The following is a 19,173-nucleotide window of genomic DNA, read 5'->3' on the forward strand; positions in this document are numbered from 1 at the left end:
CTGGGAAACCGGCCCTTATGAAACTGGTATAGCTCGAGAAGGAACATTATTTTTTTATACTCTAAAAGGTACAGACAGGTTTATTAATAATGACTAAAAATATTTGAAAATAAAATAAATTCTGTCCAAGTTGTTTTGCCTCAGATCAGCCCTCATCAAGCAGACTTATTATGAAAAGCATTCCAACAATGGCCACCCCTCATCAAGCAACCCTATTATGAAAAGCATTCCAGCTTTGGCCACACACATTTTTGAAGATCTAGAACTACATTACCCAATGTGACCTTCCTTCATCTTTGAAGATAGTTCAGTGTGATTTAAGAGAGATTCAAGAACCAGTTCTAGCAAGCTGAGTAAACAAGTAAAATTAGACTCAATAAAGAAGAGATTTACCAAGCAGTGGTTCATTAATTTGTTTGATCAGGTGGAACAGTAAAAATCATTTGCAAATTTTCCAGATCATGTTTATTCAAACTGTAACAATCATAACAAGCCTTTAGTAAAATCACAAATATGAGGAGTATATTTGCAATCCCTGCTGAGCAGCATAGCAATGAAATGGAGTTTATTCTTGGTGTTTTCAATATTTGCAATTAAATGATCATTCATGCTTAAGGTTCTCTCTTTTGGCAATCCCTAATAAATTATTGATTTAATTTTCATCTCAGCAACATTGTTCACTAATTAAAAAAAAATGATTTTAAACCATCCAATAGCTTTTGTTTTTAAGCAGGATCAAATATCACCATCACTCTAACATCTTTTTTCCATGCCTGCATGGATCTGATGGAATTCATGGAGGTGAATTTTTTTACAGATAGATGGCCTTTTTCTTGTCAACCCTTACTTGTTCCCAAACAAATTATATATTTCTCCGACATGCATGCATGCGTGTGTGTGTATGTGTGTACACACATACATACATACACATATATATATATGTGTGTGTGTGTGTGTGTAAGAAGAATATAGGTGGGGTTCAAAATTCACAATAGATGTTTCAGCAGCATTTTATTGATACATTCTTAGATTACATCATAGCAAAAACCTGCAATGATCAGGTTAATTTTAAGCACATAAACAGGTGAGGTAGAAGCAGAAGATGACTCATTCACCAGGGCTTCTTTCAGTTTCCATCTATGATATCCACTTTGGTGGACCAAGGCTATAGTAAAAAAACATTTGCCCAAGATGCTACATATAATGGGACTGAACCTGGAACCATGTAGTTGGGAGGCAAATGTCATAATCACACAATTATTCCTGCACCTACTATATGTTGTTGAAAATTCAAACAACATTATCAGTATGGTGGAGGAAGTAAAAATTTAAACTCAAAAATTTCAAAATTCTAAACAAAATATGACTATGTTAAATATAACCATTTATAATAGCATATTTTAAAGATTGATTTTTATGTGATACCGTTCGCTTTAAATAACAATATTGTTAATAGCGTTGTTTAAAAGAATTAAGAAAATGCAGGCATTTGAAACCATGTAGGGGGTAGATGTTTAGATTTCAGTTAGATTAGGTTGAAATTAGAATGCTTTTATCTTTGATAAAACACAAGATACAGCCATGCTTCATAAAACAAAGCATACACTGCCTATTTGTATACACTAAGTGAATTTATTGTGTTTTTATTGGTGATTACATATCAAGACTATAAATATCAGATGAGAGAAATACATGTCGCACTAATAATTATCATATTGATATATCATTTTGATGCAAGCAAAAGAAGCCTATTAAAGATAAGATACCAGGCAATTAAAAGAGAAGTATTTGATGCAATAGTAGTTTCTAAATCCTTGAAATGTCAGAGAAAGAGAGGATGAGAGAGAGAATATGAATGCCAGCAGCTCTATCAAGAACTTAAAAGTTAGCTGCAAGAAGCAAATCTTACAATGCTGTGGAGTTCTTCAAAGTGCCTGTTCTCCTCACGAATTGCTGTCAGAGTGTCCTATATAGAAAATGGCTTCAGTGTTAAATAAATGAGTTTCATCACACATTACACCTATAACACAAGCACATATAGATTCACACACATACATGTGTAAGCATACACACACACATATATATATATACATGTGGATGCACACATAAACTCACACACATGCTTACATGCACACACACACACATACACAAACTCACACGTATGCATACACATACAGACACACACACACACATTCATATACATGAATAGAGACATAAACACACATATACAAATGATCATAAGCATTAAATACATCTATTGAAATTGTTAATGACAAAATGAACAAGAAAAGAATAATTCCATGTATATGCATATGCGTGTATGTGTATGTTGCACATATTTAAGTAGGAGTAATAGTGTGTGGGTGTGTGTGTTTTTATGAGTGAACTAATTAATGCATATGCACATGCATAATATTCTGTAATTAGGATCAAATTAAGTGTGTTGAGGAATTTGAAGAGTTCACTTGAAGAGAGGAACAGGGAGAGAAACATCAGAACGAAAAGATAACAGGAGTTTGTATTGAAACATTTAATTATGAGAAAATACTTTGTGTGTGTATGAGGGCATGTGTGTACTTGTGTGTGTATATAGGTGTGTGAATGTGTGTGTGTGTGCACGCATAGATCAGTGTGCCCATGTACTTCAGATCAGTAATGTGTGTAAAGGCATGTGTGCACACTCCAATGCAAAGATGCAGACATATATGTGCGTGTATGTATGCATGAGTATGTATGTATGTGTATGTGTGTGTATATGTGTGTGTGTGTGTGTGTGTCCATCCGTCCATGTGCTTCAGAGCAGTGATGGATGTGATGTATGGAAAGGCATGTAGTGCATGTGTTTAGATGTGTATACTCCAATGCAAGGATGCAGATGTGTGAGTGTGCATGAATGTGTGTGTGTGCATGTGTGTAAGTAAGTATGTGTGTGTCCTAGTGCAAAGCAAATACTTCAGCATAGGTGTACCAAATACTTCAGCATAGGTGTGTCTGGTGTGTCTTGGTATGTGTCTGTGTAGCTGTGTGCTCCAGTACAGCAGTGTCCATCTGTGCATATATGTGCATCTATATTCTCCAGTGCAGTGGTGTGCACAAATGTGTGCATATGCATGTTTCTGTGTGCTTTATTGCAGCAGTGTGTGCATATATGTCTTGGTGCATATCTATTTATGCTTTACTGCAATATGCATGTATGTGTATATGTGTGTGTGAGTGTGTGCATGTATATGTGTGAGTGTGTGCATGTATATGTGTGTGTGTGAGTGTGTGTGTGTGTTCTCCAGTACAAGAATGCTCAACTATAACTGTCTAGCTATGTATGTATTATGTATGTATGTATGTATGCATGCATGCATGCATGCATGTATGTATGTATGTATGTATGTATGTATGTATGTATGTATGTATATGAATGTTTGAAATGGAGAGAATTATTCGTCATAAATATATAAAGCATGTTAAAGAATGTAGCAGATAAAACAACACACACACAAAAAAACACAACAAAATCATTAAAAAAATAAATATAAAGAGAAAATATATAACAAACAAAAAGAAAACAAAACAGGTTGGTCTTCAATACCTGAAACAAAGATTTTAAATCAGTTTTCTATACATACATACACACATTCACACACACATTAATGTATGCATATCTAAAAATACACACATATAGTGATGCATGCATACACACACAATAAACATATAAATATATAGACAGATAAATAAATAGACACACACATATTGATATAAATATCTCTCATGTTTCATGGCATTCTCAGCTATATTCAAGCAGGAATAATATTTTCCACTATCACTCAAATAAATGACAAGAATTCTTCAGTTGGCAAGTTATTTGGTTACTGATTTGATCTGAGCTTGTGTGCTGGGACTACAACAACTGCTTTGTAGTCGCCATACACAGAGTTCTATTGATATTCACACTATGTTATCATCATCTAGTAATACTAACACGATCTAACAATATATGTATGTATATATGTTACAGGGTATCAAAAGGCTTTGTCATACATCTACAACTTAGTCACAAATGCTCTGCTTTATTTCTTGATGCAGTTTCCATCTATGCAGCTTCACTCAGAAAGCAATGACTGACCTAAAGCTATGGAACATTTTCAGGCAGTGTTTTACAGTCAGATGCCAGTGCCGCTGGACTGGCTCCTGTGCAGGTGGCACATAAAAAGCACCATTTTCGAGCATGGCCGTTGCCAGTACTGCCTGACTTGGCCCTCGTGCCGGTGGCACGTAAAAGCACCCACTACACTCTTGGAGTGGTTGGCGTTAGGAAGGGCATCCAGCTGTAGAAACGCTGACAGATCAGATTGGAGTCTGATGCAGCCATCTGGTTCACCAGACCTCAGTCAAATCGTCCAACCCATGCTAGCATGGAAAGCAGACGTTAAACAATTAATGCAAGAAGCTGTCTAAATCCCACTAAAACTTGCCAAACTTTGATGACTTGGATAAGGGACCTCTACTTATGAAGAGTAATAAAATTAAATACAAATGTGCCAGGCTTACACAACAACATTAATTATGGCACCTTCTCTGATAGTAACAGAACATGTAACTAAACCTGGTTATACCACTCGCCACAACATAATAGAAATAATGTCAGACATCAAGTTGCATCTTACACTCACAGAATTTTCTTCTGGGTGTTGGAAAAGCACTTTCCCCCTTTTAAAAACTACAGCAAAATATTTAATAGATATACAGTTAAATCAGCTTATTCTCCCATACCTAATCTAACCAACAATATGGCTGTTGTCAACAAGAAAAAATTAAATAGTATTAATAACTGTGCATGAGATTATAATTATTTTAATTATTCCAGTAGTAGATTTATCTCTGTTATTAAAATATATCTCTATCTGACATAAGTAATACTTTTAATCCTAACATCAACTTTAATACCAATACAATTAATAACATTTTGCTAGTAAATAAATGTAAAAGCATGTCTAATTGAAGGGATAAATATAAATGCTCTTAAACTAATTAGTACCTCTGAACAAATTTAGTACATGAATGTTCCATTCAAACACCTTTTAAAGGATTCTACTGTACTGGTGCCACAATGTCAATTTAAATGCATATAGAATAATCACATATTCTGATCCAAATTTGTTTGGGATCCCAAAGATAGTAAACATTAATTAATCAATTTTGTGGTCAATTACACATACTACACTTCGTCATAAATGAGGTGGGGATAGTTGTAATTTGTGTAGTATGGAGTCATTAAAGATTCTAAAGTGTAAATTTGGTCTTATCAATAAATAAAAAAGATTTACTGATCCACTCTTCCTAATAATTTAATAATTTTAAAAAAAATTTGTTTAGCAATCTTATATAATATATACAGTGTCAATGTTAGCATTCCAGTTCTCAGTGTTAATTGAAATGCTTCACTAATTAATTCTCATGCTTAACATCTTGTACCTTCACTTATCAATTCTTATGGTGTTAATTATTTCCAACAGAATTAATCACTTGCACTTTATTTAATTTAGATTCTAATTGCCTTAATGATATAGGCTTTCCCTCAAGTAATATATCTATGCATTTTACTCTCTCCTCTGTGTGTGTCTGTGTGTATTAAAGTCACAATATATGGATTCAAGTAATCTAGTAGTTCTCATAAAAAAAGCTCCTTAATGTAACATTCTACAAAACATAGAATACATTATATGATACAATATTTTCTTGTTGATATTATTCTCTGTATTTTAAAGATATTGTCTGTAAATATTTTTTACTTAGTTTTAAATTGTTATTATCATTATTATCCAGTAATCGTATTTTTATCATGTGCTTTCACCACACTGCCGAGCGCAGCTCTGTGTGCCTTGGGTATGTGCTGTGGTTTTACTGATGCTCTTAATTTTACAGTATTGAAAGTGTTTTATGTAGGATGTGTGCAGTGCCTAGTAGTGCTGTATGTTACATATACTTGTTAGCCCTGGTGTTTTATTATTATTATTGTTATTATTATTATTATTATTATTATTATTATTATATTCTTTTTCTCTATGTTAACAATCTTTTATTTTCTAGATTTTTAGTAATAAATATATACCTTTTCTTTTATTGCACTAATAATATCTACTAATTACTTTTTAATTATATTGCTAAAATTCCCTTCCATTTATTAGAAAATCCTCCTATCAATTTATATCAATTTTATTATTACAGTCTCTCATAAAATTGTAAAACTTTAACTTTGTGTTCCTATAAGTATTTAATGAAGACTTTCTTTCACCTGAGGACGTAGGTTAAATCTGCATTGTTTTGAAGGATTTGTTGCATTTTGCATTAAGGCAGGAATGTAAGTAATTTATTTATTATTAAATATAATAATATAAATTATCTACACGTTTTTAAGTTATGAAACAATTTGTCATGATATTAGAATTTTCTTATTGTTAAATAAAATTTCACTAAACTTTTTCTCCATTATTTATGCCTTATATATATATATATATATATATATATATATATATATATATATATATATATATAATATATATATATATATATATATATATTATATATATATATATTATATATATATATATATATATATATAAGGTGCATGGCCTAGTTGTTAAGGTGTTGCACTCATGATTACAAGATCGTGGGTTCAATTCCCAGACTGGGTGTTGTATTGTATTCTTGAGCAAAGCACTTAATTTTACATTGCTCTGCAATCATTTCAACATCTGACATGTAGCACCCAGTTGCACCTGTGCAGGTAATGTCAATCTGATAGAAAGAGTGAGCTTATGTATATACAAACAATTGATCACTATAAACAAATTATCTGTGTATTTGTTCAGTTAGAAATTGCCAACCCCTCATATATCGTCAAACAACTGGAGAGTCCGTCATATATATATATATATCTTAATTTTCAACTTCCCTTTTTCTTTTATAACTAAACACTTATTCTGCTAATGATAATTTTAATATTTTTCAACTATAGTTTGACTTAATATTTGACATGATTTCTTGAGAAGCACATAACTTATTTAACCCTGATTCCTTATACTTATTTTTCAAAATCCTCTTTTCATTGTGTTTTTTTTTTCCTCTTTCATTTGATATTTAATATTTTTGGCATTTCTTTTTAAGCCGGTTTCTTGTTTATCCTTACTTCTAACTAAAAGCTTTCAGGGAATATAGCAGCTATTGCTGATACTGGAATTTGAATCTTCATTTCTCTTCTTCAGTTCTCACCTATGTACACTTTGATTTCTTTGAACTGTCAGTGCTACTGACCCAAATGTGACAACAGATCATATCTTGGAATGTAACAAGACTTTATTTACATGCTTCTCTGGTCATATGTCAACCTAAAGTCATTCTTTATGACATTCATCATAAGCTACTCTCACTCATTGTATTTATAAGACTATATTTGCTTATGTATAATGTATTGCTTTGCTAACAGTCATGATGAGATGGTTGGTAGTGTCTTTTTCTAACATTGCATAGACTTACATAAGTTTGTATATATCTTTCTTAATTTTCATGTATATGATAAAGCATGTTAATTGATATCACAATTCCACTAATTATCAAAAAAGGTCATAACTAATGCTCATAAGATTGATTGTTTTACATACATACATACATATATATGCCCCTTCACCTCTCAAAGATTTTCTGTCTTGCAAGTTACTTGGCGACCTTGCCAGTACTGGTGCCACTTAAAAAGCATCCAGTCCACACTGTAAGGTGATTGACATTTGGAAGGGCATTCACCCATAAAAACCATACCAAAACAGACCCAGAAGTATGGTGCAATCTTCTGCTTGGCCAGCTCCTGTTAAAACGTCCAACCCATGCCAGCATGGAAGGATATATCCATTATATAAAATCTGTTCTGTCTGTCTGCATGTGTGTCTTCTAGGATCTCAAGCATCCTCCATCCGATTGCACTCAAATTTCATGTGTAGATACCGACGGTATCAGGGCATGTATAAGTCTTGAAAAAATTACAAAAATCAATTCCAGGTGAGAATGCAATCGATAAAGCCGTGGGAAATCGTTTTTCTTTGGAATAGAAAAAAAGTCTATCTTTATTTCTTCTTTTGCTGGTGTCTCAAATGTAGGTTAAATCAGTGTTTCTCGAAGGGGAGGCCTATGGGATGGTTGGACAAGTTATTTTGAGAAAATTTGGTTTAAATGTTTGACAACTCAGCATCGTCCATTGGACAGGGGGCGTTTTGTTCCTATATATATATATATATATATATATAAACACACACATATAAATGTGCATACATACACAATGGGATTGTGTACTGTTTTGGCCAACTACCTCTAATCACAAAGGCATTGGTTGGTCTGAGGCTACAGCAGATGACACTTAGCCCAGATGGTATATAGTCAGAGTGTACCCAAAATCATGTAGTTTCAAACCAAACTTTGTAACCACAAAGCCATGCCAGCATGGAAAAAGGGGCAGTAAATGATGATGATCACACACACACACACAGAACTTGTTTTGTCTGAATCAGCCAGCTGTTACTGTGGAATTTCCCATGAGAGCCAGTTTATCAAACAGCCATCTGACTTTTATACAATAATAATAATAATAATAATAATAATAATGATGATGATGGTGATGATGATGATGATAATAACAGTAATAATAATAAATAGTAGTTCCAATATATCAGGTTAAACAATCTTGGAAATATTAACAACTTTCCACTAAAAACTCAATTGTTTTTTTTTATATATTTATTCACATTTTGCTTTGTTTTGCTTTGGTAATCTTTCATTAAGTGAACAGAACTGAAAATATATTAATATAGTGTCCTGATATATTGTCCAGCTATCTCACCATTTCTACAGTCTACCTTGTTCATATATGTGTGTTTGTGTGTAGACATGGTTAGTTGCCAAACCTACCTGGATAGACTAGTTTAGGCTATGTAAGCATCAAAATAATGCCATTACCATAATAATAGTAATAGCAGCAGTGTGTGGGGGTGGGTGCACAATGGTGCTGATAATGATGATGGCTATGATGATGGCTAGTGGTGGTGGTGATTGTGGTGGTGGTGGTGTTAGTGGTGGTGATAATGAAAAGGCTTTTGATGGCATTTAGCACATAAAAGTTATCATTGATATATTGGAGAGAATAATGTCTGAATTTAGGCTATTGATTTCTTATTTAGGCAGAAGGCCATATATACATATATATATACCACACACACATATATATATATACACACATATATATACACACACACATATATACACACACACATATATACACACACACACACAGCAAAACATATAAGCACACACATTTATACATATATGTCTGTGTGTGTGTGTATATATATATATATATATATATCCATACATCTCTCTCTCTCTCTCTCTCTCTCTCTCTCTCTATATATATATATATATATATATATATATATATATATATATATATATAATATATATATATATAACACAAACGTACAAATACACAAACACAGACATGTAGATAAATGGGAATGAGAATTTATGATGTTCATGTCTTGCTTCATGACGTTTATAGTATAGCCGAAATAATCTGCCTTCAACAGTTGCATGGATAAAAAGTTAGCTTTGCAACCAGGTGGTTTTTGGTTCAAAACCACTGCACAGCACTATAGACAAGTATTTTCTGCTATAACCTCAGATTAACCAATGCCATGCAAGTTGAATTTGATATAGGGGAAACCGTGCTTAAACCTACCATATAAGTGCACATAAATATGTATATATATATATATACACATAAATAATATGTATGCTTATAACTTTCAACAATGTAAAGTCCCTTGAAATATTTGTCTCACTCATCGCACCTATATAAAATTAAAGACCTTTGGGATATAAGTTATAGACACTTCCTTCCCATCTAGCCATCAAAAATACACTGAACTAGTGAATGGAACATTGGAAATCTAAAAAACTGGAAATCAAGAATAGCTTTCAGAATTCATCATCTTCTTGGCTCTAACTTTTAGTTCTATCCTAATCATTATAATTCCTAATAATTTTATACATAAGGTGGTGGAGCTGGCAGAATCGTTAGTAAGCCAGATGAAATGCTTAGTGGCATTTCATCTGTCTTTACATTCTGAGTACAAAATCTGTAGGTCTTGACTTTGCCTTTCATCCTTTCAAAGTCGATAAAGTACCAGTTGAATACTGGGGTCAATTTAATCGACTTAGCTCCTCTTCCAAAATTGCTGGCCTTGTGCCAAAATTGAACCCAATATTGATTTTATACAGAAGCCTATGTTAGTTTAGTTGTGGTACTCCACTCACCATTTAGGTGGGTGCTAGACACAAGAACAACTTTATAGGAGTGGGGGTTAAAAAAGGTTAAGAACCGCTAGTCTACTCCTTACAGTTTTGTATGAAGACGTGTGGCCTAGTGGTTAGAGTGTTGCATTCGCAATTACAAGATTGTGGTTTCAATTCCCAAACCAAGTGATGTGTCATGTTCCTGCGCAAAACACTTCATTTTATGTTGCAGCAGTCCACTCAGCTGTATGTGAGTGACCCTGTGGCAGACTAACATCCTGTTCAGAGGAAATGTTGCGATTTTTTATCTTTTATTTGAGGAATTTTAGATAAATGAATTGATCCCAGAACTCACTTTTGTTTTCTAAGTTTGGTGCTTATTCTGTTGGTCTCTTTAGCTGACCTGCTAAGTTTCAGGGATGTAAACACACCAACAACGGTTGTGGAGGTAAGGACAAACACAGACACAGACACACACACACACACACACACATATAATGGGGTTCTTTCAGTTTCCATCTACCAAGCCCAGTCACAAAGCTTTGATCAGCTCGAGGCTAAAGTATAAAGTACTTGCCAAGGTGCTGCACAGTAGGACTGAACCGAGAATCATGTAATTAGGAAGCATGTTTCTTATCACCTGTCATGCCTGATCACTCATACACCATGGAAACGAGGTAAGTGGTTCTACAAGTCCAAGAACACATGATAGCACTTAACCTTTTTGACTTTTTGTGTACAGTGCTGTTGTTGTCTCAATCTGTGCTGCTAAGTCTTACCTTATTGTAACTGCTAACTGATCAACCAGATCTGTCATCAAAGTCTTTCTAGCTATGACCATCCCATCTTTCCATTTATTTTGTTATAATATATCAAAGATTACCTTATCTAATATGTGCTTTTTTTTTTATTAAGATGATAAGAGTATGATTTAAGGGAGATTCACCTTCTATTTCTAGTAAGGTGGGCAACCATGTAGTGGCTCCTTCATTGCTACTGTTTAGCTCCAATTCAGTTCTGACCAAAGATATTCCAACTACATGATCTCTCTGTCTTTCTTTCAGATACAGTGTAACTAGGACTATATTATCCAATGTACTCCTTCCTTTCTTTTTTAGATAGAGTTAATGGTGTGAAATGGAGAAGATTTGGCAACTATCTATTTCTAGCATGTCAAACAACCACCTCAGGACCTACACCACTGGTTTGTGCTATCAACTGTTGTGCTCCTTCATTGTAAAATTTATATATGGTTATATCTTTTATAGCCAAAATGGTCTTTCCAGGCCAATTATGTTAGGTAATAAAGTATAGACATAAAAGATTTTCATCAATAAATACAGTGAGGTATTAAATAAATACACATGGTACGTTTGGTTTGACATTCATTATTCAATGGTAAACTTTCAGAGCAAGGGGGAGTGATACTAAAAATTCTAAAAGAGAAACTTTTCAAGCAGGTCTTTTTCTTTTTTTTAATGTACACAAAATCATATAATATACTACAAATAAAGTGTATATCCGTTGTTCTCCTCATCATCGTTATCATCACCATCCTCCTCTTTCTTCTCCTCATCACCATCATATAATATGCTATAAATAAAAGCATATCCTTCTCCTCCTCCTCACCACCACCACTGTCATCATCATCATCATCATCACCATCCTCCTCCACATCCTCATCACCATCATATAATATACTACAAATAAAAGCATATCCTTCACCTCCTCCTCCCCACCACTACTACCACCACTGTCATCATCATCATCATCATCATCATCATCCCATCACACCCACTTTCCAGTGTATGTATGGGTCAGATTTATTTCATTAAGGCAGATTTTCAAAAGCTTGAAGCACTTCCTTTCACCAACTCTCACCTGCTTCTAAGCAAAGTAGTATTTCAACAAGTATTTTGAACAAAATCATGTTTTCACAGAAGACTGCAAACAAACAACACCATTTGTTTGAAGGGAATTTTTTTTTTCAAATTAGTGTACAAAGACACACACACACACATAGAAGAAGGGCTTCTTTCAGTTTCATTCCACTATGGTTGGATAAAATGTCATCATAGAATACACCTGCCCAAGTTGCAGCACAGACAGACTGAACTCAAAACCATGTAGTTGTGGAGCAAATGTCTTAACCACAAAACCATGATGAGATATTAATGTGTGTGTGTGGTTGTGTGTGTGTGTCATCATCATCATTTAATGTCTGCTTTCCATACTAGCATGGGTTGGACGATTTGACTGAGGATTGGCAAACCAGATGGCTGCACCAAGCTCCAATCTGATCTGGCAGAGTTTCTACAGCTGGATGCCCTTCCTAACGCCAACCACTCTGAGAGTGTAGTGGGTGCTTTTACGTGCCACCGGCACGAGGGCCAGTCAAGCACAGTACTGGCAACGGCCATGCTCAAATGGTGTTTTTTTATGTGTCACCTGCACAGGAGCCAGTCCAGTGGCACTGGCAATGACCTCACTCGAATGTTTTTCCACATGCCACCAGCACAAGTGCTAGTAAGGCGATGCTGGTAACGATCATGCACGAATGGTGCTTTTTACGTGCCACTGGCATAGAAGCCAGTTAGCTACTCTGGCAACAATCATGCTCGGATGGTGCTCTTAACACTCCACTAGTACAGATGCAAGTCATCAAATTTGATTTCGATTTCACTAGTGTGTGTGTGTGTAAACAAAAATTATTGTACTCATTCTTTTCACAGCATTTTGGCTGGAAATGGTAAAAACAATGTACAGATAAAACAGAATGCAAAGAAAAATCAGCAAAAGTCCAAACTTTGTACCTATTAGAAAAATATGTCTAAGGAACAGGAAATTGGTAATAAGGAATCTGAATTGAAATAATCTTTATTTTAATAGATCCATTTCTCTAAAAACAGATCACAGTCTTAGAAAGGAATGTCGAACCATTTCAGTACCAGGGGAGAGCAAATAAATTGCAAATGTCTAAGAAGCTGAAGAGGTGCATCTATGCTGAGAAAAATAATAGAATTTTTAATTTTATGCATTCAAATCTATATAACTTATATTAAATTACTGTTTTTGTTTTAAGGCATAAACCATTTTTCTTTCTTTTCATTTGAGTTTTTAGAGTCATCCATCAGCAGGTAACTTCAAATATGAATGCAGGTGAAAATTTCCTGGAGGTAAAGTGTTTCCTACTCATTGTCTAAAGTAACAAGCATTTGATGTAAAAACTTAAAAACTGTTGGAGACATATAATAGAAGTCAGAATATAATTAGACAAACTGGTGGCTGATAATTTGAAAAGCTGCAACCAAAACTAACTTTTGTATATTATTTCTATTTTGTAATTTGAAAAACAGAAGCCACTATAGAGAAAAATTCACAATAGTGTTTCAGAAAATTAAGTGATAAACATTAAAAATAAATTTTAAAAATTGACAAAAATAAAGTATTTCCAACAAATATTACCTTGTAGGCAGTTAATTGTTCTTCTTTGTCAGCAAGTGAAGATTTTGGAGTGAAATCAGTTGTTTTGTTTTCAGCATCTTTCAACCAAAGTCGGAGTTTGTCGTAGTGCTCGTCATACATTTCCCAATGTGACATGGCTTCATCAATATGGCTTCGGCTGTTATCTAACTTGGATTTATAGTCCTCCCAATCAACGCGTAAAATATCCAACTGTTTTTTCACTGCTGTCTGACCACTATCTGCAGTTGTTTGCAAAACAATATCAGCCAGTTTTTCACATTCCTCAAATATTGACTCAAATTGAGAGCTGGCAGCAGTTAACTCCTATAAAGATACAAATGGTCAATTTGATGATTAGAGAAAATATAGTTTTATATAAATCATAACATAAATCAACAAATAAATAACAAATGAATATAATACAGTGTATTGATCCAAAGCCTTACCAGTTTAGGCTAATAAAGTTTGCTATTCACAACATTGAAAATAATTAATGGAAAACATTCTTTAGTCTATAATAAAAAGGGTTTTCATCAAGAATAAAAGTTTTTAGCTACAAACGTCAAAAATTGGGTTTTTTTTCAAATTGTTTACTGATGGATCTTCATCAATTCTGATGATGAGTATTTCAGTTATTCAATCCAGTGAACTTCCCACTCATTGAATTATATTACAAGAGGACGAGTACTTTGCAGACACTTGTACCTTTAACCATTTTTCCAGTCATTGTCCTGTGATGCACTAAGATACATCTACAGTGATGTTTCCTGGGGTGGGGGATCATTGGTTGTTTGTTTCTGTTTTTTTTTTTTTCAACATCAGATACCTTCACTCAGGCAACCTAACCAAAGTTGATCAAGCTCTGGCTTGTGTCCAATTAACACTATCTCTGCTAACACTGCCCCTTCTAGGGCTCACACCTCCTGATCCACAGTGACATTGAGACAACATGTGTCACTTCCAAGCCACAGGAGAATCAGCATGGCTTAGGCTAGTCCTTGCAATTACAGATAAATTAGAGATACAGTCAAGCTGATGAGTTTCCACAGTTTTTGTCTATCAGATTTCAATCACAGGCATGTCTGAGTGGTGAACAAGTTCACTTTGCACTGATGAAATTCCAGGTTCAGTCCTACTGCATGATATCTACATATGGACAAGTGCCTTTTTCCATAACTTCAGATCAACGCAAAGCTTGCTGTTAATGATAAGCTTTATACAAAAAGGAGAAAATATAGCCTGAAGCCAAGAAGATAGAATTATTATATATTTCAGAGATATTTTGAAGAAACATATAAAAGATATACATGAATGAGAGTGTATATGTATGTCTTTATACAGTAACATTGAAAGTATAAAATCGATTCATTAAAGATAATGAAGTTTCATTGATGAACTGATAAATTCTCAAAGCTTCATTATAGATGTAAATAACTTACCACATCACCACTAACACTCACTTACATGAATATTGTATCCATTAATGCAATAATATCAGACATCAATTATTACAGAGGCAACTATTTTCTGTCACATTTTTCTTTCTTTTAAATTTTGGATATTGTGCAGGCAAGATGAAAGTCTTGTTATTAAATCAGAGATAAAACTAAAGATAAGGGCATCAGCTTGGAATGATAATGTAAAACAATTCCCAGGAACAGCTTTCTATTTCAGATTAAAATTAATGGTTTTAGGAATCTGTTTATTTCCATTTGGTATTTGTTCCTAATTTTCCATGTTTTTCTCACAGTTTCAGGACATAACTATTAATGCAATTTAACCACGAGGTTCTCCAGTAGATATTGTCGTCGTCGTCACCACCACTACCATCATTATTTAATATCCACTTTCCATGCTGGCATGGGTTGGATGGTTTGAATGGAACTGGAAAGCTGGAGAGCTGCACCAGATTCCAGTCTGATTTGGCTTGGTTTTGGAGGCTGCATGTCTTCCCTAATGCCAACCACTTTACAGTGTGTGCTGGGTGCTTTTAATGTGGCAATGTATTAGTGTTTTCACGTGGCACCAGTAGAGGTCTCTTGCAAGCCAATACTTCTTACCAGGGGGAGCCCATTCTCCTCACATCTAATTTATTGGAATCAATAAAGATTAATGGTTAAAACATCAGATTAAACACACACACATACACACACACACAGACAATTTGGATTAATCCCTAACTCTAGCGGCTGTAGCCAATTCATTGAGTTTCTTGAGGACATCACCTGAGTTACTGATGACAGCTCATAGATAGATGTTATCTACTTTGACTTTGCTAAAGCCTTCAAACTCTATGCCACACTCATGACAAAACTCTCTGCAATGGTTGTGAAAGATGATCTCTCTAACTGGCTGAAGTCCATTCTCGGTCACAAAGAGGTAGTTATGGTTCTAGGACATCATTCTTCACCCTATGAGACAACTTCTGGTGTACCGTTCTCGGACCCCTACTGTTTGTTTCATATATTAATAACATACATGTCAACTTGAGGAATGTTACAATGTTGAAATATGCAGATGACATCAAGATAAAAAGAACAGATCCTATGCACTATAGATCTTTCCTACAATCAGACCTGGACATAATGCAGTAATGGAGCTCTGACTGGGAACTCAAGGTAGCTGCGGACAAATGCATCACCATGCACTTTGGGAGGAAAAACCTAGCCTTAACACACTCAGCAACACCAATCTTGAGAAGTCTTCTAGTGAAGGTAATCTAGATATTATTGTAAACAGCAATCTGCATTAGACAAACCACATCTCTAAGATTGTCAAGAAGGCTGAGGGTGTCCTAGCATCATTCAGTAAGACCTGTATCATCTGCTCTCCAGCTATCTATTTAAAACTGTATATGACAATGGTACGTCCACACTTAGAATTTGCATCACCAATCTGGAACCCCTATCTTGCTCACCATATAAATTTCCTGGAAACTGTTCCAAATGTGCAACAAAATGAATACCCACCATCAGGTATTTACCATACTCTGAGTGTCTTGCTTCCCTGGGTATGGACACACTGAAGCTCAGACATCTGGCAACTGACTTGGTAGACACCCACAAGATTATCTACCACCTTTCCAACAACAATCTTGGGTACCTTTTTGAATTCCATATGACAAACATCTGCAGACATTCTTACAAAATCAAAAACAACACAGCACCCATGACTTTCGGAAACATTTTTCCTCGCTCAGAATTGTTGAAGCATGGAATAAACAACCCACATCAGTTGTTAGCTGTCGAGACACTACATCCTTCAAAACTTCCATGCTTCCTGAAATCCACCAACAGTACACAGTACACAAAGGGCTTAAGTTTCTTGAAGATACTCACTTTAATTTTGTCCAATTTGTTTTCCAATGACTGTCTGTCACCTTGATGGTCTAGACACATATTCAGTTGGTCTTCATTGTTATGCAGCCATTCATGAGCATCTTGTAAAGCATTGTTGTACTTCAAGTGATCTTTGAAGCTATCTTCACTTTTAAGGAGCAAATCCTGGAAACAAAACAGAAACAAAAACTCCATAACAGAATAGTGATAAAACAAAGAGAACATTGCACTGATAACTCATTAATAGGTGATTGATGTATTACACATTTTATTGTTTTACATTTATATTATGTGAAGGTGCATGGCTCAGTGGTTAGAGCGTCGAGCTTACGATCGTGAGGTTGTGAGCTCAAATCTCGGACTGGGCTGTGTGTTGTGTCCTTGAGCAAGACACTTTATTTCACATTGCTCCAGTTCACTCAGCTGTAGAAATGAATTGTGCCATCACAGGTGCCAAGCTGTATTGGCCTTTGCCTTTCCCTTGGATAACACTAGTGTATACTTGCAATTCAAAAGGTTCAGCTATGGCTCACTGCTTTATGTTGATTCTGACTTGGGATTACTTTAAGGCTACATGCGTCTGTGGAATGTGACTTTAACAACTAAGACAAAGACAGTAGTCTGAATATACCAGTAGATGATAATCGTTTGTAATGTGGTCAGAAGGACAGAAATTTTGAGCAGGAGATTTGTCAGTTATATCGACCCAGGTTCTTGACTTGTGCATTATTTCAGTGACCTCAAAGGGAAGGAAAGTAAAGTTAACCTCAATAAGATTTGAACTCAGGACATAAAGAGCTGGAAAAAATATTGGTTTCAAACTTTTGGTATAAGGCCAGCAAGTTCAGGAGAGGGGGTAAGCTGATTACATTGACCTCAGTGCTCAACTGATACTTATTTTATTGACCCCAAAAGGATGAAAGGCAAAGTTGACCTCGGTGGAATTTGAACTCAGAACATAAAGACAGACGAAATGCTGCCAAGCAATTTGCCCAGCATGCTAATGATTCTGCCAGATCACTGTCTTATAGATGGAAGAAATATTTTTTTCTACTCTAGGCACAAGTCCTGAAATTTTGGGGGATCAACCCAAGTGCACAACTGGTACTTAATTTATCAACTCCGAAAGATGAAAGACAAAGTCAACCTTGGTGGAATTTGAACTCACAATGTAAAGACAGATTGAAATACTGCTAAGCATTTCGCCCAGTGTGCTAATGATTCTTTTCTACTCTAGGCACAAGGCCCGAAATTTTGAGCAATGGGGCTGCTCGATGAGATTTACCCCAGTACACAACTGGTACTCAATTTATCAACCCCGAAAGGATGAAAGACAAAGTCAACCTTGGTGGAATTTGAACTCAGAATGTAAAGACAGATGAAATACTGCTAAGCATTTCAACCAGCGTGCTAACAATTCTTTTCTACTCTAGGCACAAGGCCCGGAATTTTGGGTGATGGGGCCAGTCAATTAGATTGGCCCCAGTGTGCAATTTGTACTTAATTTATCGACCCCGAAAGGATGAAAGGCAAAGTCAACCTCGGTGGAATTTGAACTCAGAACGTAAAGACAGATGAAATACTGCTAAGCATTTAGCCTGGTGTGCTAATGATTCTGCTAGATCAGTGTTAGAGGTGGAAGAAATATTACAAAGCATTTTTTTCCAATACTTTAACAATTCAGCTAGATTGCTGCTTTTATATCAACACTATGTGGTAATGGTAATTCTTCCTCTTACAAATTCTGAGAAAATTAGTCAATATAATTCTCAGACAATATTTATATCAGTAAACTGATCTTTTCAAATATGACTATGTAATATATATCTCAACAAATCATATATATTTCCAGATTATACTACGTTTAATTCATTTGAAATGGTAGACTAAAGAAGCACCTCAAGGACAAACCAGAATTTAATCTGAAAGTGATTCTTTACCAGAAGATCTATCAAAAGTGAAGCAACAGGAAATAACTTTCTATTCTCAATCTAAAGTTTTACGAAACTGAGATGTATTTGGAAACTTTATTTATATATAT

General features: G+C 34.8%; 1 protein-coding gene across 9 annotated transcripts in view; it reads right to left on the reverse strand.

Annotated features, from left to right (window-relative positions):
- The window catches only part of LOC115210341 (nesprin-1), an 870,646-nt gene that overhangs the window by 470,951 nt on the left and 380,522 nt on the right, over positions 1 to 19,173 (reverse strand). For 8 of the 9 annotated variants that reach the window (XM_036502466.1, XM_036502469.1, XM_036502468.1 and 5 more), the window contains 3 exons: positions 17,133 to 17,297; positions 13,795 to 14,118; positions 1,910 to 1,966 (listed from right to left, as the gene is read on the reverse strand). In XM_036502466.1, the coding sequence (XP_036358359.1) occupies positions 1,910 to 1,966; positions 13,795 to 14,118; positions 17,133 to 17,297 (546 nt within the window). The remainder of the gene's footprint in view (positions 1 to 1,909; positions 1,967 to 13,794; positions 14,119 to 17,132; positions 17,298 to 19,173) is intronic. The other variant, XM_036502465.1, reaches the window with a different exon arrangement.

This window comes from Octopus sinensis, linkage group LG4 (assembly GCF_006345805.1).
Source record: "Octopus sinensis linkage group LG4, ASM634580v1, whole genome shotgun sequence".
NCBI lineage: Eukaryota > Metazoa > Mollusca > Cephalopoda > Octopoda > Octopodidae > Octopus > Octopus sinensis.